Genomic DNA, 24,990 nt, shown 5'->3' on the forward strand with positions numbered 1-24,990 from the left:
TTTTTAACACCAGAAAATTTGTTTTTATGGTAGAGGAATCATATGCATCGGGAGCCAAAATAACTTTCTGGACGAAAGACTATTTTAAAGAGTTATATCTACATGCATGATTTTTTACACACCGAAGTTCTCTGTTCTCGTGGCCTGGTACATCTACAGATCTACTCCACGATTCTTTTACTACTCCGGGCTATTAGCGGGATTAATGTTTACAGCCGGTACAAGAAACTCACTCGAGGGCAAGAAACAAAACAAGATACCAGATGGCGGCCGAGGTTCTGTTGCCGTCACCAGCAGCTCAGACGACAGCAGATCATGCCGGCGTGGCGCGGCAGAGCGGGCAGGTGGTGCGGGCGCGCAGCCACTCGTCGATGCAGGCGGGGTGGTAGTAGTGCATGCACGCCGGCAGCACGCTGACGGCCTCGCCGTCCGCGAAGTCGGACAGGCACACCGGGCACGTCGCGTCCTGGCCCCCGTCGCTCTTCCGGTACATGCACAACACCGGCGACGCCGCTCTGGGATCGGCGCCGACGTTCGGGCTGCTACCGCCTTCATCTTCACGAGCCTGCTCCTGGTGGGGATCGGGGAGCCGGCAAAAGCTGCGGATCGCCTTCACCAGCACGATGAGGACCACGAACCCCACCAGGATGATGGAGGCCACCGTGCGGTTCGCCGACGAGCCGCGGCCGTAGTTGTTGTCGCTGTTAACAGGCGTGGTCATCGATGACGACGACGACGACAAAGGCTAGCTAGGAGATTAGCTATCAAACGCATAATTAGGTGTGTACAGCTACTACTTAAAGGTGGTGCATCGACAGTTACAAGAACTAAATGAACCGATCACGCATTCACCTACGTGTTGGCGGCTGATGGCTACGTCGTGATCCAAGAAATGCCTAGCTTGGTTCTCTCCGTTTTGTTTCTTTGGTGCGGTCGTCGCCGGCAACTACATATATATGGGCACTCCGGTGCAGCCCCTGGAGCGGCATGTGAATGGGGCACCCTTTTCTAAACAACATGCTCTCCCTGTTCCACATTAAGTGATGTTTTACCTTTGTCGAAGTGAAACTTTCCAAGTGCTTGACCGAGTCTACTTCCTCAATTCACGAATAAATGTATACACTACATTTTTAGAAAAAAGTCAAACATCTTCAATTTTGATCAACTTTCTTATATAAAAGTAGCAATATATGTGACATGATATTATTATATTATTGAATTACATATCAAGATGAATCTAGCAATATTAATTTAGTGTCATAAATCTTCATACTTTTTATAGATATTTGGTCAAAACTAATAAAATTTGACGCAAGAAAAACCTAAACGATTTTGTTTGGAAAAAATGGAAAATTATGCCTGTTTTCCCAGGCTTTAAGAAGTCTCTAGGTCCGCCACTTGTATCAAGTGTCTTCCCTAGTAACTTAACTTCCTATTAAAGTTTAATTGATTCTTATTAGTTAATTATTAGAGATGATAGTAAGAGATAATGCATTGTATCACTTATATCCGTCTTCTCTAGCTGGCGTGGACTACTAAGGGAAAACCTGTTTTTTCTACAATTGTACAACGCCCTTGCACCTCTAGTGATTATCTTAGGTGTGCCGTGGTCCGTGGAGGGTGCGCTTCTCCTGTACTCTTCTTATACTTCTATTTTTGATCTGCCTTTTAAGAGGGTTTTCTTAATTTCTTTCGGTTTGTTCATATTAATTTATTTAATTCAGAGGGTTTTCTTAATCGTCCGAATTTCGCCCATTTCGGCTAGGACCGGTAAGATAATTTCCCAGACGAAATCTGCTGAATTTTGAGAATTTTTTCTGAATTTTTCTAAAAAGTCAACCATTTGTCAAAAACATCCCAGAAATTCAAATTTTGGACCAAATTTGGTCGAATTCCCTTAGCAGATTCAAATTTTGTTTCTCTATTTTCGTCCGATATTTGACCGAGAAATACCGAAATGGGCGAATTTCGTCCATCTCGGTCAGGGCCGGTAAATTTCTGAAAACGAAATCCAAATCCTTGGTGCGGGTACCCGGGTAGTTCCTACTCTAATTACATGAGCTGAAAATCCTACCTCACACTCCAAGGTGTGGGAAATCTGATGACTAACAATTACGAAGTATCGTATTAATGCTTAAACCTTTTATAAGTAGTACTACAAAACATCTTCATCAAGGAAAAACAACGACAAAGTATCACATGTCAGAAATAATAACATGCAGATTAACTTCACACTGATCATAATTACTGAGTCAAAGAAAAGAATTAGTGCCATCCATACAACATCATCTTTTTTTCCTCGCTGAGTTCTGCCAATAAGAATTTACCACCATGCATATAGCTTTCCTTCCAAATTAAAAAGAAGGTGCTACGTGCGCACAAGGATGTCTTCGAGGGAGATGTCGAGGGAGAGCTGGTGGTGGAGCGACCCGGCGGGGCTTGGCGACGGCGTGGGCGTGGTCTCGGAGCGGCACATCGGGCAGCTGGTTTTGCCGGCGCCGAGCCAGGTGTCGATGCATTCGGCGTGGAAGTAGTGCAGGCACTCCGGCAGCACCCGCACCGCCTCGCCGTCGGCGAAGTCCGCCAGGCACACCGGACAAGTCGGCTCACCCCACTCCTCATCCTTCTTGTATCGGCACACCACCGCCTTCGTCACCAGCTGCGCCCGCGACGACGAGCTTAGCTCGTCCACGCTGACACTCGCCGCGTCCTGATCCGTGCTGGGACCGAGACGGCGGCCGCGCCTGCCCCTCCTCTCGCCGCCGTTGCAGCAGGTGACTAGGATGCAGTGGTGCATCAACAGCACCACGGCGACGCACATCACCGCCAGGAGGCCGATGAACACCGGCGACTTGAACGTCGACGAGCTCATGCTGAACCACTTCATGTGTACTGTTGCATATATGAGCCTAGCTACAGCCTCGGCACCTAGGTAGGAACCTTCGATCGAATGTGAAATGAGTCATGCAACAATATTAATCGATCCATCGACACACATGGTATGGTACACAGCTAGCGGACAGCCCGAGAGCAACGATGTTTACGAAGCTGCATGATCGCTGATGCCACTGATGGCTACTTGGATATGTTCGTTTGTGCTTGGAAGCTAGTAGCAACAGCACAAATTAGGTTTCTTTCTTGTTTGTTGCTACTTAAAATGTCAGCTCGATCAGACCAGTTCAAGTTATAGCTCAACATCAGTCCAAGCAGATGAGTCTGAAGATCAGCAATTAACATGAACAATTAGTTATTGTACTGAATCTGACTTAGCAAATTAACAATTGTGCTAAGCTTATTACATAGTAACCGGTAGGCAGTAGACGCCTCGTGGAGTCGCGACACGATCTAGGTAGCCAGTATAGTAATAGTAGAGTGAGTGACTAGTTGGAGGTGTCGGGGCAGAACACGATCTTGAGCTCGCCGGGCTGGAGGCAGCGCTGCGGGGTGGCCTCCACGTCCGTCGGCGTCGTCCTCGTGTCCGGGCACCTCTGCTTGAAGAAGTGCCCCTGACCCTGGGCCCTGCACCCGCCGGCGGGGGCCTTGGCGTCGCTGGGGCAGTCGACGTCGAGGTCCACGGCGCAGCCGAGGGACGGGCACTGGTCGCCCTGCTCGAACCCGTGCGGCGTCACCACCACAGGCACGTTGAACCCGTCGACCAGGCTCACACTGTACTCCGCCAGCCCATTGGGCCCGTGCACGCTCACCTGCGTCACCGTCGTCGGTGCCGGCGCCACGCCGGTGTCGCACACGTCGTCGTCGTCGTCGATGCAGCCGGTGCGTGCCACGATGCGGCCGGACCACGCGCCGGGAGGAAACGCCAGGGTGACCAGGCCCTCGCCGCCCCCATCGAGGCGGCCGGCAGTGTCGTTGGCGTCGGGGATGGCTGGGAGGCCGATGTTCTGGGTGATGCGCGGCCACACTGGGTAGAGGCAGAGGTTGTGGAGGGTGAGGTTCGTCACCGTCTGCTGGGCGGCGGTGGCAGCGAGAGGGGTGAGCACGGCGAGCACCATGGTGATCAGAAGTGCCTTGGATGCGGCCATGGCGCGCTAGCTTGTGGATGGATTAGAACTCAAAGTGTTGTTGATGCCTGTCGATTCATCGATCATGGGTATATAAGAGAGGGAAATTTTGTGGTGGTTAAGTAGCAACGAACGCATGTATCTACGCACGCATGTAACGGGGGCGTGCATTCATCGGCACATATGGCGCCTAGCTCCAACTTTCTCATCATTCGGCTTCTTCTGTTTGAGATAGCTTCACAGGCTCGGCGCTTTGGTAACTTTCTCATGATTTTACCTTCGTCTCAAATTAAGTGTCAGATCTTCGTTTAAATACAAATGTATCTACACATTAAAATACGTCTGAATACATCTTGACTTGTGCTCCGGTGCTTTCTGAAAGTTTGATTTGCACAACTTTCAAAGCAAGATCAAAGGCTGTGATTAGGAGGAGTGCGTCGTGGGATGTGGGCAGTTGCACATCTTTATCTAAACAAGGCTGTGACACTTAATTTGGAACTGAGAGAATATTTCCAGGCAGATCGGATTATTGGAGGCCGATCACTGTTGGTCACAAGATCTTATCAGTAGCCTATCCGGCAGGAATCTTCTTCTTCTTCTTCTTCTTCTTCTTCTTCTTCTCCTTCTTCCTCTTCTTCTTCCTCCGCTTCATTAACCTTTGGCAGTAAAATTATCTCACCAAAATTTTTGCGAAATAACTCAAGTTGACCGTCATGGAGAACACACCGAAAAGCTAAAGCAAGTGTGCTTTGATGATATCCTAAAAATTCTGGTAGAATTCAGCTGGAAAACCATTTGAACTTGGCTCTTTATTGTGTTCCATTTGAAAATCTGGTCTGATGTAGTTTCGGATGTTTTGTTCCCTACGTTTGCGATAGTGTAGTTGAATGTATTCAATTGGAATTAGCCAACATTTTATTTCGTTGCAAGGATGCTACCGCTTGAATTTTGGAATGGATTCCACATAAAATTTTGGCAAGGTACAGACAAAAATATTGGTTGTTTGATTCGTAAGATTGGATGTCATAAGGGTTTTTTCTCTATGAAGCAAACAGACAAACAAAAATATTAGGATTCTGGTGAGCAGAGCATCTCCAATGGTATGTTTCAAATAGGTTTCGACATGTGCGTTGGCAGTGTACTATGGGGACGTCGGCACATGCTTCCCAATTTGGAGAGATGTTGCACACACTGGCGACCCTAATAAGAATCCCTAGAGAAATTTTTAATAAGCAAATGTAAACAAACTGCAAAATTTTATTCAAATTTAGGATTATTTACAGAAGTTCGAATGAAATTCGAACTGAAATTCGAACTAAACTAAATTAAAATAAAATCCTAATCTAATAGTCGTCGGTTGGGACGCGCGACGGACCTGCCTCATTGTAGTTCTTCTCCTTTGCTGCCGTCAGACGTGCCCGCCTCTTAGCCCTTGCTTCGCGCATTTGGTTGTGCACAATGGTCGTAGGTGACGCCGGAACTTCCCGGCGGTATTTGGCCTTTAATGCCGCCTACCACTCGAGGGACTCCTCGTTCTGGGCAAGCCTAGCTTCCTCGCGGGATGCCACCTTGGAATGGCGTTGAGAGTTGAGCTCAAGCAACATCTACCACTCGGGCGCAATGTGGAGGTGACCTACCTCCTCCGTGGCTGCCTCCTCGCGCGAGATCTTGAGGGTGTGCTCGAAGTTGGCGGCGTCGATCTCCTCGAGAGTTTTCTCATTGATCCTCTGGAAGCGATACACGTTGAAGGAGGCCCGTCGAACTCGAAGCCATCAGAGTCGTCGTAGTTGAAGTTTGACCACTCAAACTCGGCGTCGGGCTGCGGCAGACTCAAGGGTCTGGCTGCGGTGGCTTTGATGCGATGATGGCGGCAGCGCCGCTGGCGGTGTGCGGTCGTTCTGGCCTAGCATCAAGTAAGTGGTGGCGAGCCGGCGTGGCATTATGGTGTAGAGGCGAGTTCAGAAAAACAGGGGAGTGCGGCGGTATTGTACATGCTACTACGGTGAAGATGAGCGCACTAAATAGAACGGGCTCTGGCCGATGTGCGGGAACCCGATTGGTTCATTAAATATCGACCTGCCGCAGAGCATCCAATGCATCGTATTTACAATTGTGTCTCCACGTGGAGAACCTCATGGGTACATTAACGGCAACCCACCTGCAGAGCATATTTAAGGATGAGTCAACCGTAGAGACGCCGACATACCAGTCCTGCCCCTAAAATCTAACGTGGCATTGGGTGCCAGCGCACCCTTTCGGCGTCCCGTGGGTAGGGCCGATACAGGGTTGCCGAAGGTTCTATTAAGTTCTAAAACTAGTCGGCTACTTTTGGGGCACGTCAATGTGGTCCAAAAACAGCACCAACCCCCTATTGGGGTCGAGCGTGTGGGACTATAACATTATTACTCCATCCGTACCGGTTTAATAGGCGCGTACGCAGTTTAAGATAATATTTGACCACTAATTTGATCAACAAAATATTAATTATATGTCTACAAATTCTATACCATTAGATTTGTATTCAAACAAGGTTCCAATGATATAATTTTTGTGACATATATTCTATATTTTATTGACCAAAATAATGGTCAAAGCAAATTCTTGAATAACATGCGCGCATATTAAATCGGTATGGAGGATAACTAAAATAATCTATTCAGGGCCCGAGGAAAGATAGTGGGCTAACAGGCGGCAGGACAGAAAAATCCTCTCTGCACAATATAAATGCGGAAACATAAACTATGTGAACAACCATGAAAACGATAAGAATTGAAGCAAAAAATGCTGGCTTCCCATGCTGCAACGAAATCTATACGGTTCAAGATATTTTGATTTCTAGCAATCATACCCTTTGGGAAATGATTTTCATGAAGCGCCAACAAGATGAATAACCAAAGAGTAATGAGCCGGATAAAGTTGATGGGCTGGACTATAGCTCTAAGATTACAAACGAGTTTCAACAGTGAAGATTGGCCACAATTCTGCAAAAACTGTGCAGCAAAAGACCAGCTGCAAGCCTGCAACACACAGATCAACAGCAGCACCTAGGTACAATTTTTCATTAACCTATTTTGTCAGCTGTTGACCTATTGTTCAAATGCTCAGATAGTTTGTCTCTCACGTTGACAGCCTTCTCATCTGCTAACAGGCACACCTGTTGCCTGTAATTCGCATCATGATCATCAGATATCCGTGCCTCATCCATGGCTGCATCCTCCTCCATGTCTACCGTTATGTTATGCAGCAGGCAGCACACGTGGATTATCCGAGGCAGCTTATGCTTGTCGGGGCGCCACATCTCTCCCTGCAGAAACTTCCATGTGTCTTTGAACCTTGCTAGCGCCTTCAACGCGACCACTCTGGCTGCGGAGTGTCTCCTATTGAACTCCAGTTTGGGATCTGAGAGGTCATTTTCTTGGTAAGGTGTGAGCAGCCAGGGAAGCAAAGGGTATCCTGTATCACCAATTATGTATTCCCCAACTTCTGATTCATCTGATGATAACTTCAGAGTGCTCCCATTCAACCGTGAACCCTTCTCACACAGCTTGAAGAGACCTGAGCTGTTCAAAATGCTTGCCTCTTTCATGCTACCAGGCCATCCTGTCACAATATCTGTGAATCTCATATCTGGATCAATTACAGCCTGCAGTACCATGCTGTAATTCTTTTCTTGGTCAAGCCAGACCTTACAGTTTGGTTCAGCCGAGGACAGGCACATTATGATGTGAGTTGTGTCTACGACACCGCAGCAGTTTGGCAAACCATGGATCTTCTCGAACTTGGATTTGATCATCGCCATCTCATCAGAGTCTGGCCAGCGTAAATGGTGGCCTGCTCGCGCCTCCACAGCTTCAACAAACCTCCAAGTTATCAGTGACACGGTCGAGTGGTTCACACCGACAGATGCTCCTACAGTTACCAGCGACCCACCAGAGTTCAACCTTCTCAGAGCAACAGCTACTCGATCTTCCAACGACAGCACCGTCCCATCGAGAAAGGTATAGCTGCTAGCCCTTACCATCATATCGTCTTTCACCAGACTGCATACATAGTTGAAGGTTTTTCTTGGCATTTTGAAGATAGACTCAAATCTGTGTGACTCCACAGAAGATAAGGTTCCTGAGAAGAAAATGTAAAAATAGGTTACAAAACCAATGACTTGCAAGGGAACAGAACTACTATGGAAGACTTCACCAAGCACATCAATATTAACAATTTAACTATATTTTATAGATATGTTAAACTGGAACAATGAAGTGCTTGTCAGGTGGAGATCAATTCAATATCTAATAACCTAGGGAAACAAGTAAACAACAAACATTTGTAGACAGGCGTGCAGCCAAATCAAAATGTGATACACACACGACCCATACAACAAATACTTTTTTGGCGCGAGAACCACAAAACTAGTAGTTGGTAAAACTGAAGTTTCAAACTAGTCTCATTAAACAGCTCCAGTTCAGCGAGCAATATATAAGTGCCAAGCCACTTCCAGAGTTTTAATTCTACATTGCCAAAAAATGAATCAGTTACCAGTAGTAACTTGTATGGAAGATCCAGATGCTGTTGCAACCTTCAGAAAGAAAGTCAGAAATAACAAGTAACATATGTGGAGAAATTCCTTCCCCGCATGCAGTATTTGACTTACCAATCTCTTAATTAGCGAGCCTGGAAATTGCTAAGAATACGTCTGTGGCAACTGGCAATGCAAGCGCACAGGAAACAAAACTAAACAAACGTAATGGCCAATCACCTACAAAGATTTACAAACCAAGTTGCTATATAGCTTCATCACATGTATATAACTTCATGTCATGCTTCGATGAAGATGAACTGATCAAACATGAAGAAGACAAGAGGTTCTCATGCTCAGCTTCGACATGAGAAATAAGAAGTCAGCTAAGCATTGACTAGCATAAGAAATCAAACCGACTATCATATCCACGGTGTGTAAAGCCTGCATTTGGTCTCAAACAGGGTAGACCTGACAACCGATAACTCCAAAGGCATCGTATACGCAGTAATCAGTAACTTGCCCATCATCCTGCCTAGTCATCAGTAATCACAGCATAGACGTACGATCGAAAGCTGGGTTCATCAAAATTGATAATAACTCAACCTAAATCGCAGCGTAAAACTGAAGCATCACTGTTCTATTCGCTTACAAAAGAAAAAAAAAAACTGCAGCGTCCGTACTCAACAAGACACTCCGTGAGTTCAGATGCATTATTCCAGCTGGTGCAGGACCGTCGCATTTATCACGAGTAGCTCCTAACACGATCGATAAACCACGATACTACTACTCCAGGAATCGGAGCGTGAGATATACAGTAATTTAGATCTAAAAACAAATAACGCCGCCAGGCCAGGATATGCCCGCGAGTCACGCAGAATCTGCGCAAATCTCGTGGAGACGTACGGGCGCGGGGAGCAGAAAGGGACGCACCTGCCATCCGCATGCAGAAGCCGTCCCACCAGTCGCCGCCGGGCGCGCCGTGCCCCGCCGCCGCCGCCATTGCGGCCTTCTTCTCCGCCGCCGCCTTCTTGCGGCGCTTGGCACCGCGAAGCGGCGCCATGACAAACACGGACTGTTGTGTCGGACGAATCGATGGGAGCGAGTAATCTGAGTGGAGGCGGTGAAATCAAGAAACCAGGGGGAGGGGGCGGGCGTGGACGCGGAGAGGTGTGTGTCACGGCGGCGAGGCGATGGAGGGGGCGGCCCGGCGGTGGCTGGGCATGGAGTGGAGGATGCAGGGCATGTAGAGTTGATGGGGAGGAAGAGCTTGTATGGTAAGTTTTGGAGGGGAAGCAAGGGGCGACGCAAGGAAGGAGAAGGGCAACAAAGAGGAGAGAGGAAGAGGCGAAGATGGCTGGATTGGAGAGACGGCACAGGGTTTGTATGTGTATTTATTTGTACATCTGTAGGCGCATCGTACATGTGTATTCCTATGAATCATATGTTGTATTCCGTAGGAATCCTACGGTAGGATACATGAATGTTTCTGTCTACGTGTGTGTGTAGGTGCGTGTACAATTAGAGCATCTCCGCGTCGAAACGGCCGCTCGGCCGCGCGCGGACGCCGCGGCATCTTGCCGGCAGAGGCGGAGGGTCGGCGCGGGAGGTGGACACGCGGTGGAGAGAGGGAGAGAGAGACGCAGGCGCGGACATGCGGAAGATTCAGCGATTGGTGTGCGCGCGTCGCTTCCCCTTTATAGCTCGCGTGGCAGCCGACGCGCCAACTTTCCCACGCGGGATGGCGCAAAAGCGCGAGCGCGGCAAAGTTTTTCCCGCGCGGCCGCCCGCGCGCGCTAAACCGGCGTTTTTTTTTGCCACGCGCCCCTTTTACAGCGTTTGTTGGAGATGCTCTTAAAATATGTTTTCTTACCTGAGTTATACGTTTGCACGGTAGGAGTATATGTATGTTGACTGTGTGTACAGTTGCAGGATAAATATGGACAGAGCGGTACGGTTTTCTTGTTGTTAGAAAGGCATGATCTCTCTTTCTATATACTACATCATAAAGTAAAACAAAATAGCTATTGTTATTTACAGCGTGATCAGTGGATCTACGAAAATACACTACTCCTTTCGTCCCAGATTAATTGACACCGTTTTTCTAAAATGAGCAAACCTACACATTGCGGAGCATCTAGATAGTATCTAAACCAAATCTGACCAGAATTGTGACAACTAATTTGAAATGGGGAATATAACAAATTATGATCGCAAGTCAAAGAGCGTAACTAGTTATTAAACTAAGAGCGGTTTTATGGGCATAAAACTTTATTGGACATCAATGACGGTTTATTGGACATATGTGTACGCTATGGAAGGTGGATGTCGTGTCTTACTATTTTTGTGTGTGGAAGATATGACATATCCATTCGACGTCTGATGCATATGCATAACTCATACATGCGTCACCCATCTCAGCAAACACACGAGAAAACCTCAAGAAACAAATAAATAATATAGGAGCTAGCTTTTTTGGATTTTCACTTGAGCAGTAACTTCGCCCTCCATCATATTTTATTATCAATCGAAGAATAAACCAAGATCAACCATACATCGAGAAGGAGGTGCATCGCTTGTGCGTGAGGTTTGGAGACCTTTGAAGTAGCCTAACATGCCGACTTTTTGTGGGATGAGGGCCTAGCGAAGGCAAGTACCCATCGTGCTCCCACTACATCCACCGATGTGATGAGAAAGCTACTTAGAATTCCACGCCAGAGAGTATTACCTACATCACCCAACCATCACTCATTTCCATCCTTCTTAAGACCAGAAAGTCCAAAGTGTGGTTTCATAGTGGACTTGAGAGTGAAGAAGCAAAAAAAAATCTCTAGGTGTGGCCGTCACCACCACCTCATCAACCATGATAAAGAACAGACAACTCATCATTGGGCATGACCCGCGAGAAAATCCTAGCCAATATATCCCAATAGGAATCTACATCTCGGCCATGCCGCTATAGAGGACGACCCTAGGAGGAGGAAAGACCAAGCACGGACCACGCAACCACCTCCACTAGAATAGCGCCAAATTACGCCCCTAAACTGACCACGAGGGCACATATATAGTTCCCCCTCCTGCCACTAGATCATGTTGTCTCGGAGGTGCCAGTGGTAGAGGGAGGACCCCTATTTCCCTCTCATGTGTTGTAGCTGGGGTAAGATATCCAATAAGGCATTTAGAATGGAAAGAAAGCAAGATGAAAAGTACAGTGGCCTCCTCGCGATGAGCGTGCCGCCCGCCATGGAGCGGTCACTGATAAAGAAGTACAAGCTCAAGAATGGCGCGGGCAGCCGGTGAAGACACCGATGTATCTGGGGAAGTACTGCGAGAACAATGTGCAGCTGCAGTGGATGGGTGAGAGGGTAGCCTTGATCAAAGGTTGCAGTGAGTTCGCCCAGAAATCCGAGATGGCCGTCAACGACACAATCGTCTTCACCCCTATGGACGGCGGCTTCGACGTCCGGTTTATAGGTCTGGCACCTCCGCCACAAGCATCTGGGAATGCAAAAGGCACCGCTTGGACCGTTGGTAAGATCCTCGTAATGATGGTCGCCATTAGAGGGAGCCGGTCATGTTATTTGTCTGCTTGTGTAGCTGCATATGTGAAGTTTTGATTGTATTGTTAGCCCCACGAGGTTGTTGAACAACCCATTTGTGCCAGTGGTGTGCGCTCTTGGTGTAAGTCTGATACTACTTAGGATGAACTAAGTGCACTTAATAGTTCGAAGCTAGCAGTAAGCAAGTTAGTAGTATGTCAGATGTTCATATGATGTGTAGTATGCTTCTATGCTTGCTTTGATCTTGTGTATTCCTTGTGTGATAATAAACTCACCATATTCATATTTAAATATGGTAAGAAGATACCAGATGTATGTGTCCAAAATGTCAATCAAACATAGGAAAACCAAAACTGATCCCGGGTGCATACGCACCCGATATGTATAAAACATACTTCAAAAACGTAAAAAAATTAGGAAATTTTTTTAGCATGTAGAGAGATATGTTCTATGTGTGCACGTAAAGTTTCACATAAAACCGACAAATTTTATATCTGTGTAAAAGAAGACAACAATGCCTCAAGAAATAGACTATTTTAGCACCAAAAATTTGTCTTTTTTTTTCACAGGACACAAAACATATCAGTTTTTGCTGAAACAACTTTGCGAGCATGTAACATGTCAAGGTATACACGAGGCATTTTTATTTATATTTTTAAAATTTGTAAATATGTTTAATTTGCATTTTAAATAAAGAGTGCATATGCACCCGGGTGCAGAACCTATCCTACAAACACGTGCTTTGTAACTTTTTTTGCAGGGAAACTTAGAGAGCTTTATTAGCATTCGCTGGGCAGTCAGCCAACAGGCTGCTAACCAGGAAGCTAGGAGTTTATGGTGGGCGTGAGGCGATTAGGGTCCCGAGAATAACGCTTCGTCTCTCGTGAAGCGATTAGGGTTTCTCGAGTGACAACGACGACGCCCGTCGGCGAGCGCCGGTACAGGAGAGGTATCTAGGTTTCTCTGGTGAACCTGGGTAGAGGGAGTGGGCGCCATCTCATGGCGTCCACGAAGATACCAAGTGTGGCTGGTAAGGATGTTCCGGCGGCAGCCGGAGATAAGGGGAACCTCCATCAGGGGGCGACCTCGGCGGATGGAAGTGGAGTCAAGGATAGATCTTCTGTTGAAGATATGATGAAAGATCTCAAGCTGACTGCTGCTGAAGAGGACAGGCTGATTGATGACGATGAAGAGGATGAAGGAGATCCGATCTGGGCACTCGCAGGGAAGATTCTGGCCCCAGAACCAAAAGTGTTTCATATCAATGCGATCTCTGGTGCTCTTCGTCCTGCGTGGGGAAACCCTATCGGGTTAGTTTTCCGAGATGGTGGTCGCAACATGTTTATTGCTGAACTGAAATCGGAGCGGGATCGAGACCGGATTTGGGAGAGATCGCCGTGGAATGTATCCAAGTTTGCGGTGGTTTTGGAAAATTTTGACAACCGTAGTCGCCCTTCGCAATTACGGTTTGATAAACTGCTAATATGGATTCGTGTGATTGATCTCCCGTACAACAAACTGAATGATGTATGGGGGAAGAAAATAGCAGGCAAGGTGGGCGAGTATGTCAAGTTGGATATGAACAAAGATGGCCTTGTCAGTGCTCAGTATTTACGTGCAAGAGTTTATATCAAGGTAGGGGAACCAATCATGCGTTGGGTTGGTTTGGACTCAAAAAAGCTGAACAAGACCTTTTGGTATGCTATTCAATATGAGTTCCTCCCATATTTTTGTTTTTCAGATGCCCAACACCAGGGGAAAGGGACGCTAATGGTGTTTTGCCGTGGGGTTCTTTTTTGAGAGCTCCCAATGATCTAAGGAAAAAGAAGGGTCCTCCGTTTGCCGAAGGCGGATATGATGACTATGATGAATGGGCTGCGAATGAGACCTGGGACAACGGAAAGGAAGAAATGTCAACTGATGGGGCAACGGAGCCTAGACCTCCTCGAGCTAATCAGTTTTATGCAAGGGGAAGAGGTAGAGGCTTTGGTGGTCGTGGAACCAAGCCGAGTCAAGTGTATCGGAAGCTAGCGATCACGTCGATGGGTACAGAGGTGGGACCTGTGGAACCTCGGAACACTGATAGGGATTTGGTGATGGTTGAGCCGCAGTTATCAGGCTCAAAGAGAGAAGAGGTGGATCAGAAGAATAGTAAGGGGGCAGTCACACCTGACCCGAAGAAGAAGCGGGTAGCCAACAACACAAGCACATCGCCGTCGGCTGCATTGCAGCCACGCCGAGATCAATGATTTGTATCAGTGTGAACTGTCAGGGGCTAGGGAACTCCCCGTCAGTTCGAGAGCTTCGCGGTTTCATGAAGTAGTTTGATCCCGCCTTGCTCTTTGTTATGGAAACAAAGATTGAGGGAAAACGAGTTGAGAAACTCACTAGCACCTTCGGTTTCGCTGGAGGATTTGCAGTTGATAGTGATGGCTTAAGTGGTGGTGTGGGTATTTTCTGGTCATCTGCTGTTACTGTGGACATTAAAGGTTTCAGTATACATCATATAGATGCAGTGGTGCGGTGCAAAGAAGGATCAGTCCCACCTTGGCGTTTCACGGGAATTTATGGTGAGTCTCGCAGAGAGAATCGTCATCTCACGTGGACTTTGTTACGCAGACTACATCAGCTCCGAGATCTCCCATGGCTGTGCAGCGGTGATTTCAATGAGACACTGTACAGTACGGAGCATTTCAGTGAGCGCGGAAGGGAGGAATGGCAAATGAGAGCTTTCCGAGAAGCTGCTGAGGATTGTGAATTGCAAGACCTAGGTTTCTCGGGCCTACCCTACACTTGGGATAACAGGCAAGATGGACTAGCCAATGTCAAGGCCAGAATTGATCGAGCCTTTGGCAATGAGGCGTTACTGAATTTGTTTCAACTTGTGAAAGTAAAGCATGTGAGCACGGTAGAGTCTGATCATTGTTTGATTGTGACTGAACTACATAAATATAATCAGCAGAGGTTTGCTGGGAGACGCACTTTTCACTATGAAAATGTTTGGCAAACCCACGGAGATTATGATAAGGTTGTAGCGGAGTTGTGGCATAATGCAGAGAAGGGGACTGGTTTGGAGGGTTTTGCTAAATCCTTAACTAGTGTCGAGAAGGGTTTATCGAGCTGGGGGACAGCAACGTTCGGGAATTTCAAAAAGAAACTGCATAATCTTAGAAGGGAGTTGGAACGTGTCCGACGAGGATCCATGGGTCGCGGCCCATCACTCGAGGAGAAAAGACTGATGGAAAGAATAAATAAAGTTCTCTTCCAGGAAGAAGTTTGGGTTAAGCAACGGTCCAGAATTAATTGGCTGAAATTAGGCGATCGCAATACAGCCTATTTTCATGCACACGTAGCTCAGAGGAGGAGGATGAATGCTATTACGGCTCTCCAACGTGAGGATGGTACGTGGTGTGATGAACCTGAAAGTGTCAAGGAAGAAGTACAGGGTTTCTATAAGAGCTTGTACACATCGGATGGACCACCAAATATTGGTGGGTTATTGAATCTGGTACAGGAGAAGGTTGTATATGAGGACTATGATATGTTAAACGAATTGTTTACTGAGGACGAGGTCAAGCGAGCTTTATTTCAGATGCATCCTTCAAAAGCACCAGGTGTTGACGGGTTTACTGCGGGTTTTTATCAGCGACACTGAGATTTGTTAGGTCCTGATTTATGTACTGTTGTTCTGGGTTTTCTGAATGGTGGAGACATGACGGCTTCGATTAATGATACAGCCATTACTTTGATCCCAAAGGTACGGCAGCCCCAATCCATTAAACAGTATAGGCCGATTTCTTTATGTACTGTGCTTTACAAGATTGCAACGAAGACAGTCGCCAATAGAATGAGGCCAGTGTTGGAGTATATTATTAGTCAAGAACAGAGTGTCTTTGTGCCTGGCAGGTTGATCTCTGACAATGCACTGGTCGCTTTCGAATGTATTCATTCAATGAAGAGGAAAAAGAGAGGGAAAAAAGGTCAGGGCGCTGTCAAGTTAGATATGATGAAAGCATATGACATGGTGGAGTGGCCTTTTGTTCAAGCCATGATGACAAAATTGGGTTTTCCACCTAGGTTAATTCGGGTGATAATGAAGTGTATCTCTTCAGTCAAATTTCCAGTGAAGGTGAATGGGGTGTTGTTGGATTCTTTTTCTCCTTCACGTGGAATCAGACAAGGTGATCCGGTGTCGCCATATTTATTCCTGCTATGTTCTGAGGGTTTAACGGTGTTATTGCACCACTATAACATGGGGTTTATTGACAGAGGAGTTCGGGTCTGCAATAGATCTCCATGGGTTTCCCATTTGCTGTTTGCTGATGACAGCTTAATCTTCATCAATGCTAATAGTGCTAGCGCTACGAGGTTGAATGATATTTTAACTATTTATAATGAAGCGTCGGGGTAGAAGGTGAATAAGGAAAAGAGTGCAATCTTCTTTACTCCTTGTACTCCGGATGATCACAGAGAGTCGGTGAAGCAAGTGTTGAATATCCAATCTGAGGCTTTTAGTGAGAAATACTTAGGTTTGCCGACAGCAATTGGTAGATTGACTAGTGATGCGTTCGAGTATATTTCTGAAAGTTCCAGGGGGAAATCAATGGATGGGCGGAGAAGAACCTTGCATACCCGGGGAAGGAAGCATTGATCAAATCAGTGATCCAGGCCAAGCCGTGCCACAGTATGAGTTGTTTCCTACTGTCTAAAGGGTCTTGCAAGAAATTAACATCCCTTATGAGTAACTTCTGGTGGAGTGGAAATTTGGACAAGAGATCTATGCATTGGGTGGCATGGGACAAACTTGCCATTCCAAAGGGCCAAGGGGGTATGGGCTTCCGAGACATGCATGCTTTCAATGTGGCTTTGTGGGGCAAACAAGCTTGGAGGATTCTTACAAACCCAAATTCACTTTGTTCCCAGGTTTTGAGTACTAGATATCTGCATAGCTAGAACCTGATGACTGCAACTGCACCAAAAGCAACGTCAAGGACCTGGAGGGCAGTGCTAGCGGGACGAGAGGCTTTGAAACTGGGTTTGATTAAGAGAGTGGGCTCGGGAGATTCTATCTCGATATGGGAGGATAACTGGATACCGAATTCAGCCTCGATGCGACCCATGGGTCGTTTGAGGGACACGAATGTGACCATTGTAAATGAGTTGATAGTTGATCATCAGTGGAACGTTCCATTGATACGCCAGCTGTTTTTCGCTCCTGATGTTGATGTGATCTTGAGTATTCCTCTGCGAAGATCAGTTGGAGAGGACTGGACTGCTTGGGACAAGGAGAAATCCGGTGTCTACTAGGTTCGTTCAGCTTATAGAGCTCTAGTAGATAAGAATCTGGGGGAGGAGGCCTTGAGACATGGTGACTGATACGTCTCAAACGTATCCATAATTTCTTATGTTCCATGCTAGTTTTATTACAACACTCACATGTTTTATACACACTTTACATCATTTATATGCATTTCCCAGCACTAACCTATTAACGAGATGCCGAAGCGCCAGTTCCTGTTTTGTGTTGTTTTTGGTTTCAGAAATCCTACAAAGAAAATATTCTCGGAATTGGACGAAACGAACGCCCAGGGTCTTATTTTTCCACGGAGCTTCCAGAAGACCGAAGGAGATGCGAAGTGGGGCCACGAGGTGGCGACACACTAGGGCGGCGCGGCCAAGGAGGGGCCCGCGCCGGCCTACTGTGTGGGCCCCTCGAGCGCCCCCCGACTCTGCCCTTCCGCCTACTTAAACTCTCCGTCGCGAAAACCCCATTACCGAGAGCCACGATACGGAAAAATTTCCAGAGACGCCGCCGCCGCCAATCCCATCTCGGGGGATTCAGGAGATCGCCTCCGGCACCCTGCCGGAGAGGGGAATCATCACCGGAGGGCTCTACATCACCATGCCCGCCTCCGGACTGATGCGTGAGTAGTTCATCCTTGGACTATGGGTCCATAGCAGTAGCTATATGGTTGTCTTCTCCTTTTGTGCTATCATGTTTAGATCTTGTGAGCTGCCTAACATGATCAAGATCATCTATTTGTAATGCTACATGTTGTGTTTGTTGGGATCCGATGAATATTGAATACTATGTCAAGTTGATTATCAATCTATCATATATGTGTTGTTTATGTTCTTGCATGCTCTCCGTTGCTAGTAGAGGCTCTGGCCAAGTTGATACTTGTGACTCCAAGAGGGAGTATTTATGCTCGATAGTGGGTTCATGCCTCCATTGAATCTGGGACAGTGACAGAAAGTTCTAAGGCTGTGGATGTGTTGTTGCCACTAGGGATAAAACATCAATGCTTTGTCTAAGGATATTTGTGTTGATTACATTACACACCATACTTAATGCAATTGTCTATTGTTTGCAACTTAATACTGGAAGGGGTGCGGATGCTAACCCGAAGGTGGACTTTTTAGGTATAGATGCATGCTGGATAGCGGTCTATGTACTTTGTCGTAATGCCCTGATTAAATCTCATAGTAATCATCATGATATATATGCATCTCTATTTGTCAATTGCCCAACTGTAATTTGTTCACCCAACATGCTATTTCTTATTGGAGAGACACCACTAGTGAACTGTGGACCCCGATCCATTCTTTTACATCTGAAATACAATCTACTGCAAACTCTGTTCTCTGTTGTTTTCTACAAGCAAACATCATTCTCCACACCATACGTTTAATCATTTGTTTACAGCAAGCCGGTGAGATTGACAACCTCACTGTTAAGTTGTGGCAAAGTACTGTGATTGTGTTGTGCAGGTTCCACGTTGGCACCGGAATCCCTGGTGTTGCGCCGCACTACACTCCTCCGCCAACAACCTTCACGTGGCATTCATCTCCTACTGGTTCGATAACCTTGATTTCATACTGAGGGAAAACTTGCTGTTGTACGCATCACACCTTCCTCTTGGGGTTCCCAACGGACGTGTGCTTCACGCGTTATTGATGCGTGTGGTTGGCACGTCCGTTGGGAACCCCAAGAGGAAGGTGTGATGCGCACAGCGGCAAGTTTCCCTCAGTAAGAAACCAAGGTTTAATTGGACCAGTAGGAGTCAAGAAGCACGTTGAAGGTTGATGGCGGCGGGATGTAGTGCGGCGCAACACCAGGGATTCCTAGCCAACGTGGAACCTGCACAACACAACCAAAGTACTTTGCCCCAACGAAACAGTGAGGTTGTCAATCTCACCGGCTTGCTTGTAACAAAGGATTAACCGTATTGTGTGGAAGATGATTGTTTGCGTAAAACGATAAAACAAGTATTGCGGTAGATTGTATTTCAGTAAAGAGAATTGGACCGGGGTCCACAGTTCACTAGAGGTGTCTCTCCCATAAGACAAGCAGCATGTTGGGTGAACAAATTACAGTTGGGCAATTGACAAATAAAGAGAGCATGACCATGCACATACATATCATGATGAGTATAGTGAGATTTAATTGGGCATTACGACAAAGTACATAGACCGCCATCCAACTGCATCTATGCCTAAAAAGTCCACCTTTAGGTTATCATCCGAACCCCCTCCAGTATTAAGTTGCAAAGCAACAGACAATTGCATTAAGTATGGTGCGTAATGTAATCAACAACTACATCCTTAGACATAGCATCAATGTTTTATCCCTAGTGGCAACAGCACAACACAACCTTAGAACTTTCTCGTCACCGTCCTGTGTCAATGCAGGCATGAACCCACTATCGAGCATAAGTACTCCCTCTTGGAGTTACAAGCATCTACTTGGCCAGAGCATCTACTAGTAACGGAAAGCATGCAAGATCATAAACAACACGTAGATATAACTTTGATAATCAACATAACAAGTATTCTCTATTCATCGGATCCCAACAAACGCAACATATAGAATTACAGATAGATGATCTTGATCATGTTAGGCAGCTCACAAGATCCGACAATGATAGCACAATGGGGAGAAGACAACCATCTAGCTACTGCTATGGACCCATAGTCCAGGGGTAGACTACTCACACATCACACCGGAGGCGACCATGGCGGCGTAGAGTCCTCCGGGAGATGATTCCCCTCTCCGGCAGGGTGCCGAAGGCGATCTCCTGGATCCCCCGAGATGGGATCGGCGTTGGCGGCGTCTCTGGAAGGTTTTCCGTATCGTGGCTCTCGGTACTGGGGGTTTCGTCACGGAGGCTTTAAGTAGGCGGAAGGGTAGGTCAAGAGGCGGCGCGAGGGGCCCAGACCATAGGGCCGCGCGGCCAGGGCAGGGGCCGCGCCGCCCTATGCTCTGGCTGCCTCGTGGCCCCTCTTCGTTTCGTCTTCGGACTTCTGGAAGCTTCGTGAAAAAATAGGCCCCTGGGCTTTGATTTCATCCAATTCCGAGAATATTTCTTTACTAGGATTTCTGAAACCAAAAATAGCAGAAAACAAAGAATCGGCACTTCGGCATCTTGTTAATAGGTTAGTTCCAGAAAATGCACGAATATGACATAAAGTGTGCATAAAACATGTAGATAACATCAATAATGTGGCATGGAACATAGAAATTATCGATACGTCGGAGACGTATCAGCATCCCCAAGCTTAGTTCTGCTTGTCCCGAGCAGGTAAAACGATAACACAGATAATTTCTGGAGTGACATGCCATCATAATCTTGATCATACTATTTGTAAAGCATATGTAGTGGATGCAGCGATCAAAACAATGTATATGACATGAGTAAACAAGTGAATCATAAAGCAAAGACTTTTCATGAATAGCACTTCAAGACAAGCATCAATAAGTCTTGCATAAGAGTTAACTCATAAAGCAATAATTCAAAGTAAAGGCATTGAAGCAACACAAAAGAAGATTAAGTTTCAGCGGTTGCTTTCAACTTGTAACATGTATATCTCATGGATATTGTCAACATAGAGTAATATAATAAGTGCAATAAGCAAGTATGTAGGAATCAATGCACAGTTCACACAAGTGTTTGCTTCTTGAGGTGGAGAGAAATAGGTGAACTGACTCAACATTGAAAGTAAAAGAATTGTCCTCCATAGAGGAAAAGCATCGATTGCTATATTTGTGCTAGAGCTTTGATTTTGAAAACATGAAACAATTTTGTCAACGGTAGTAATAAAGCATATGCATCATGTAAATTATATCTTATAAGTTGCAAGCCTCATGCATAGTGTACTAATAGTGCCCGCACCTTGTCCTAATTAGCTTGGACTACCTGGATTATCACCGCAATACATATGCTTTAACCAAGTATCACAAAGGGGTACCTCTATGCCGCCTGTACAAAGGTCTAAGGAGAAAGCTCGCATTTGGATTTCTCGCTTTTGATTATTCTCAACTTAGACATCCATACCGGGACAACATAGACAACAGATAATGGACTCCTCTTTTAATGCTTTAAGCATTCAACAACAATTAATTCTTTTCTCATTAGAGATTTGAGGATGTTTGTCCAAAACTGAAACTTCCACATGGATCATGGCTTTAGTTAGCAGCCCAATGTTCTTCTCTAACAATATGCATGCTCAAACCATTCAACTCAGTGTAGATCGCCCTTACTTCAGACAAGACGAACATGCATAGCAACTCACATGAAATTCAACAATGAAAAGTTGATGGCGTCCCCAGTAAACATGGTTATCGCACAACAAGCAACTTAATAAGAGATAAAGTGCATAATTACATATTCAATACCACAATAGTTTTTAAGCTATTTGTCCCATGAGCTATATATTGCAAAGGTGAATGATGGAATTTTAAAGGTAGCACTCAAGCAATTTACTTTGGAATGGCGGAAAATACCATGTAGTAGGTAGGTATGGTGGACACAAATGGCATAGTGGTTGGCTCAAGTATTTTGGATGCATGAGAAGTATTCCCTCTCGATACAAGGTTTAGGCTAGCAAGGCTTATTTGAAACAAACACAAGGATGAACCGGTGCAGCAAAACTCACATAAAAGACATATTGAAAACATTATAAGACTCTACACCGTCTTCCTTGTTGTTCAAACTCAATACTAGAAATTATCTAGACCTTAGAGAAACCAAATATGCAAACCAAATTTTAGCATGCTCTATGTATTTCTTCATTAATGGGTGCAAAGCATATGATGCAAGAGCTTAATCATGAGCACAACAATTGCCAAGTATCACATCACCCAAGACATTAATAGCAATTACTACATGTATCATTTTCCAATTCCAACCATATAACAATTTAACGAAGGAAAAACTTCGCCATGAATACTATGAGTAGAAACCAAGGACATACTTGTCCATATGCTACAGCGGAGCGTGTCTCTCTCCCATAAAGTGAATGCTAGGATCCATTTTATTCAAACAAAACAAAAAACAAAAACAAACCGACGCTCCAAGAAAAAGCACATAAGATGTGATGGAATAAAAATATAGTTTCAGGGGAGGAACCTGATAATGTTGTCGATGAAGAAGGGGATGCCTTGGGCATCCCCAAGCTTAGACGCTTGAGTCTTCTTAATATATGCAGGGGTGAACCACCGGGGCATCCCCAAGCTTAGAGCTTTCACTCTCCTTGATCATGTTGCATCATACTCCTCTCTTGATCCTTGAAAACTTCCTCCACACCAAACTCGAAACAACTCATTAGAGGGTTAGTGCACAATATAAATTAACATATTCAGAGGTGACACAATCATTCTTAACACTTCTGGACATTGCATAATGCTACTGGACATTAGTGGATCAAAGAAATTCATCCAACATAACAAAAGAGGCAATGCGAAATAAAAGGCAGAATCTGTCAAAACCGAACAGTTCGTATTGACGAATTTTAAAATGGCACCAGACTTGCTCAGATGAAAATGCTCAAATTGAATGAAAGTTGCGTACATATCTGAGGATAACTCACGTAAATTGGCTTAATTTTCTGAGCTACCTACAGGGAGGTGGACCCAGATTCGTGACAGCAAAGAAATCTGGAACTGCGCAGTAATCCAAATCTAGTACTTACTTTTCTATCAACGGCTTAACTTGGCACAACAAAACACAAAACTAAGATAAGGAGAGGTTGCTACAGTAGTAAGTAACTTCCAAGACACAAAATAAAAACAAAGTACTGTAGGTAAAAACATGGGTTGTCTCCCATAAGCGCTTTTCTTTAACGCCTTTCAGCTAGGCGCAGAAAGTGTGTATCAAGTATTATCAAGAGACGAAGTGTCAACATCATAATTTGTTCTCATAATAGAATCAAAAGGGTACTTCATTCTCTTTCTAGGGAAGTGTTCCATACCTTTCTTGAGAGGAAATTGATATTTTATATTACCTTCTTTCATATCAATAATAGCACCAACAGTTCGAAGAAAAGGTCTTCCCAATATAATGGGACAAGATGCATTGCATTCAATATCCAAGACAACAAAATCAACGGGAACAAGGTTATTGTTAACGGTAATGCGAACATTATCAACTTTACCCAAAGGTTTCTTTGTAGAATGATCAGCAAGATTAACATCCAAATAACAATTTTTCAGCGGTGGCAAGTCAAGCATATTATAAATTTTCTTAGGCATAACAGAAATACTTGCACCAAGATCACATAAAGCATTACAATCAAAATCTTTAACCTTCATCTTAATGATGGGCTCCCAACCATCCTCTAGCTTTTTAGGAATAGAGGCTTCGCGCTCTAGTTTCTCTTCTCTAGCTTTTATGAGAGCATTTGTAATATGATGCGTGAAAGCCAAATTTATAGCACTAGCATTAGGACTTTTAGCAAGTTTTTGCAAGAACTTTATAACTTCAGAGATGTGGCAATCATAAAAATTCAAACCATTATAATCTAAAGCATTGGGATCATCATCCCCAATGTTGGAAAAAATTTCAGCAGCTTTATCACAGAGCGAGTTTCAGCAGTTTTAGCGAGTTTCGAGTAGTTTTCGCGCTTTGCATTAGAAGTGGAAACATTGCTAACACCAATTATTTTATTATTATTAGTAGGAGGTGCAGCAACATGTGTAGCATTAGCATTACAAGTGGTGGTAATAGTCCAAACTTTAGCTACATTCTTCTCTTTAGCTAGTTTTTCATTTTCTTCTCTATCCCACCTAGCACGCAGTTCAGCCATTAATCTTATATTCTCATTAATTCTAACTTGAATGGCATTTGCTGTAGTAACAATTTTATTATGATGATTTTCATTAGGCATAACTTTCGATTTCAAAAGATCAACATCAGCAGCAAGACTATCGACTTTAGAAGCAAGTATATCAATTTTCCCAAGCTTTTCTTCAACAGATTTGTTAAAAGCAGTTTGTGTACTAATAAATTCTTTAAGCATGGATACAAGTCCAGGGGGTGAACTCCTATTATTGTTGTAAGAATTCCCATAAGAATTACCATAGCCGTTGCCATTATTATAAGGATATGGCCTATAGTTGTTACTAGAATTGTTCCGGTAAGCATTGTTGTTGAAATTATTATTTTTAATGAAGTTTACATCAACATGTTCTTCTTGTGCAACCAATGAAGCTAATGGAACATTATTAGGATCAATATTAGTCCTATCATTCACAAGCATAGACATAATAGCATCAATCTTATCACTCAAGGAAGAGGTTTCTTCATTTAATTTACCTTCTTACCTTGTGGAGCTCTTTCCGTGTGCCATTCAGAGTAATTGATCATCATATTATCAAGAAGCTTCGTTGCTTCACCAAGAGTGATGGACATAAAGGTACCTCCAGCAGCTGAATCCAATAAATTCCGCGAAGAAAAATTTAGTCCTGCATAGAAGGTTTGGATGATCATCCAAGTAGTCAGTCCATGGGTTGGGCAATTTTTAACCAGAGATTTCATTCTTTCCCAAGCTTGAGCAACATGTTCAGTATCTAATTGTTTAAAATTCATTATGCTACTCCTCAAAGATATAATTTTAGCAG

The 24,990-nt window shown here is 45.0% G+C and overlaps 4 protein-coding genes across 4 annotated transcripts; all 4 read right to left on the bottom strand.

Moving 5' to 3' along the window:
* Positions 1 to 313: 313 nt before the first annotated feature.
* Positions 314 to 721, bottom strand: LOC127347405 (E3 ubiquitin-protein ligase Os04g0590900-like). The gene has a single exon (XM_051373597.1). It carries the CDS (start codon positions 719 to 721, stop codon positions 314 to 316), a length of 408 nt encoding a protein of 135 aa, XP_051229557.1.
* A 1,526-nt stretch (positions 722 to 2,247) lies between these two features.
* LOC127348771 (RING-H2 finger protein ATL16-like) lies at positions 2,248 to 2,892 on the bottom strand. The gene has a single exon (XM_051374681.2). It carries the CDS (start codon positions 2,885 to 2,887, stop codon positions 2,369 to 2,371), a length of 519 nt encoding a protein of 172 aa, XP_051230641.1. The 5' UTR covers positions 2,888 to 2,892; the 3' UTR covers positions 2,248 to 2,368.
* Positions 2,893 to 3,370: 478 nt separating this feature from the next.
* LOC127348770 (osmotin-like protein) lies at positions 3,371 to 4,133 on the bottom strand. The gene has a single exon (XM_051374680.2). The coding sequence runs from the start codon at positions 4,038 to 4,040 to the stop codon at positions 3,381 to 3,383; it is 660 nt and encodes a 219-aa protein (XP_051230640.1). The 5' UTR covers positions 4,041 to 4,133; the 3' UTR covers positions 3,371 to 3,380.
* A 2,770-nt stretch (positions 4,134 to 6,903) lies between these two features.
* LOC127294617 (protein ALP1-like) lies at positions 6,904 to 9,885 on the bottom strand. The gene is made up of 2 exons (XM_051324470.2): positions 9,466 to 9,885; positions 6,904 to 8,138 (listed from the first exon to the last, which is right to left on the bottom strand). The coding sequence occupies exons 1-2, from the start codon at positions 9,593 to 9,595 to the stop codon at positions 7,081 to 7,083; spliced, it is 1,188 nt and encodes a 395-aa protein (XP_051180430.1). The 5' UTR covers positions 9,596 to 9,885; the 3' UTR covers positions 6,904 to 7,080.
* Between the last annotated feature and the right edge of the window lie 15,105 nt (positions 9,886 to 24,990).

This window comes from Lolium perenne, chromosome 4, assembly GCF_019359855.2.
Source record: "Lolium perenne isolate Kyuss_39 chromosome 4, Kyuss_2.0, whole genome shotgun sequence".
NCBI lineage: Eukaryota > Viridiplantae > Streptophyta > Magnoliopsida > Poales > Poaceae > Lolium > Lolium perenne.

What these genes read in the sequence shown, in the direction of transcription:
- LOC127347405 (XM_051373597.1), bottom strand. Translation starts at nt 721, where the DNA reads ATGACCACGCCTGTTAACAGCGACAACAACTACGGCCGCGGCTCGTCG.
- LOC127348771 (XM_051374681.2), bottom strand. Translation starts at nt 2,887, where the DNA reads ATGAAGTGGTTCAGCATGAGCTCGTCGACGTTCAAGTCGCCGGTGTTC.
- LOC127348770 (XM_051374680.2), bottom strand. Translation starts at nt 4,040, where the DNA reads ATGGCCGCATCCAAGGCACTTCTGATCACCATGGTGCTCGCCGTGCTC.
- LOC127294617 (XM_051324470.2), bottom strand. Translation starts at nt 9,595, where the DNA reads ATGGCGCCGCTTCGCGGTGCCAAGCGCCGCAAGAAGGCGGCGGCGGAG. An exon ending in CTTCTGCATGCGGATGGCAG is followed by an intron (nt 8,139 to 9,465) that starts GTGCGTCCCTTT and finishes TTTTCTTCTCAG; the next exon opens with GAACCTTATCTTCTGTGGAG.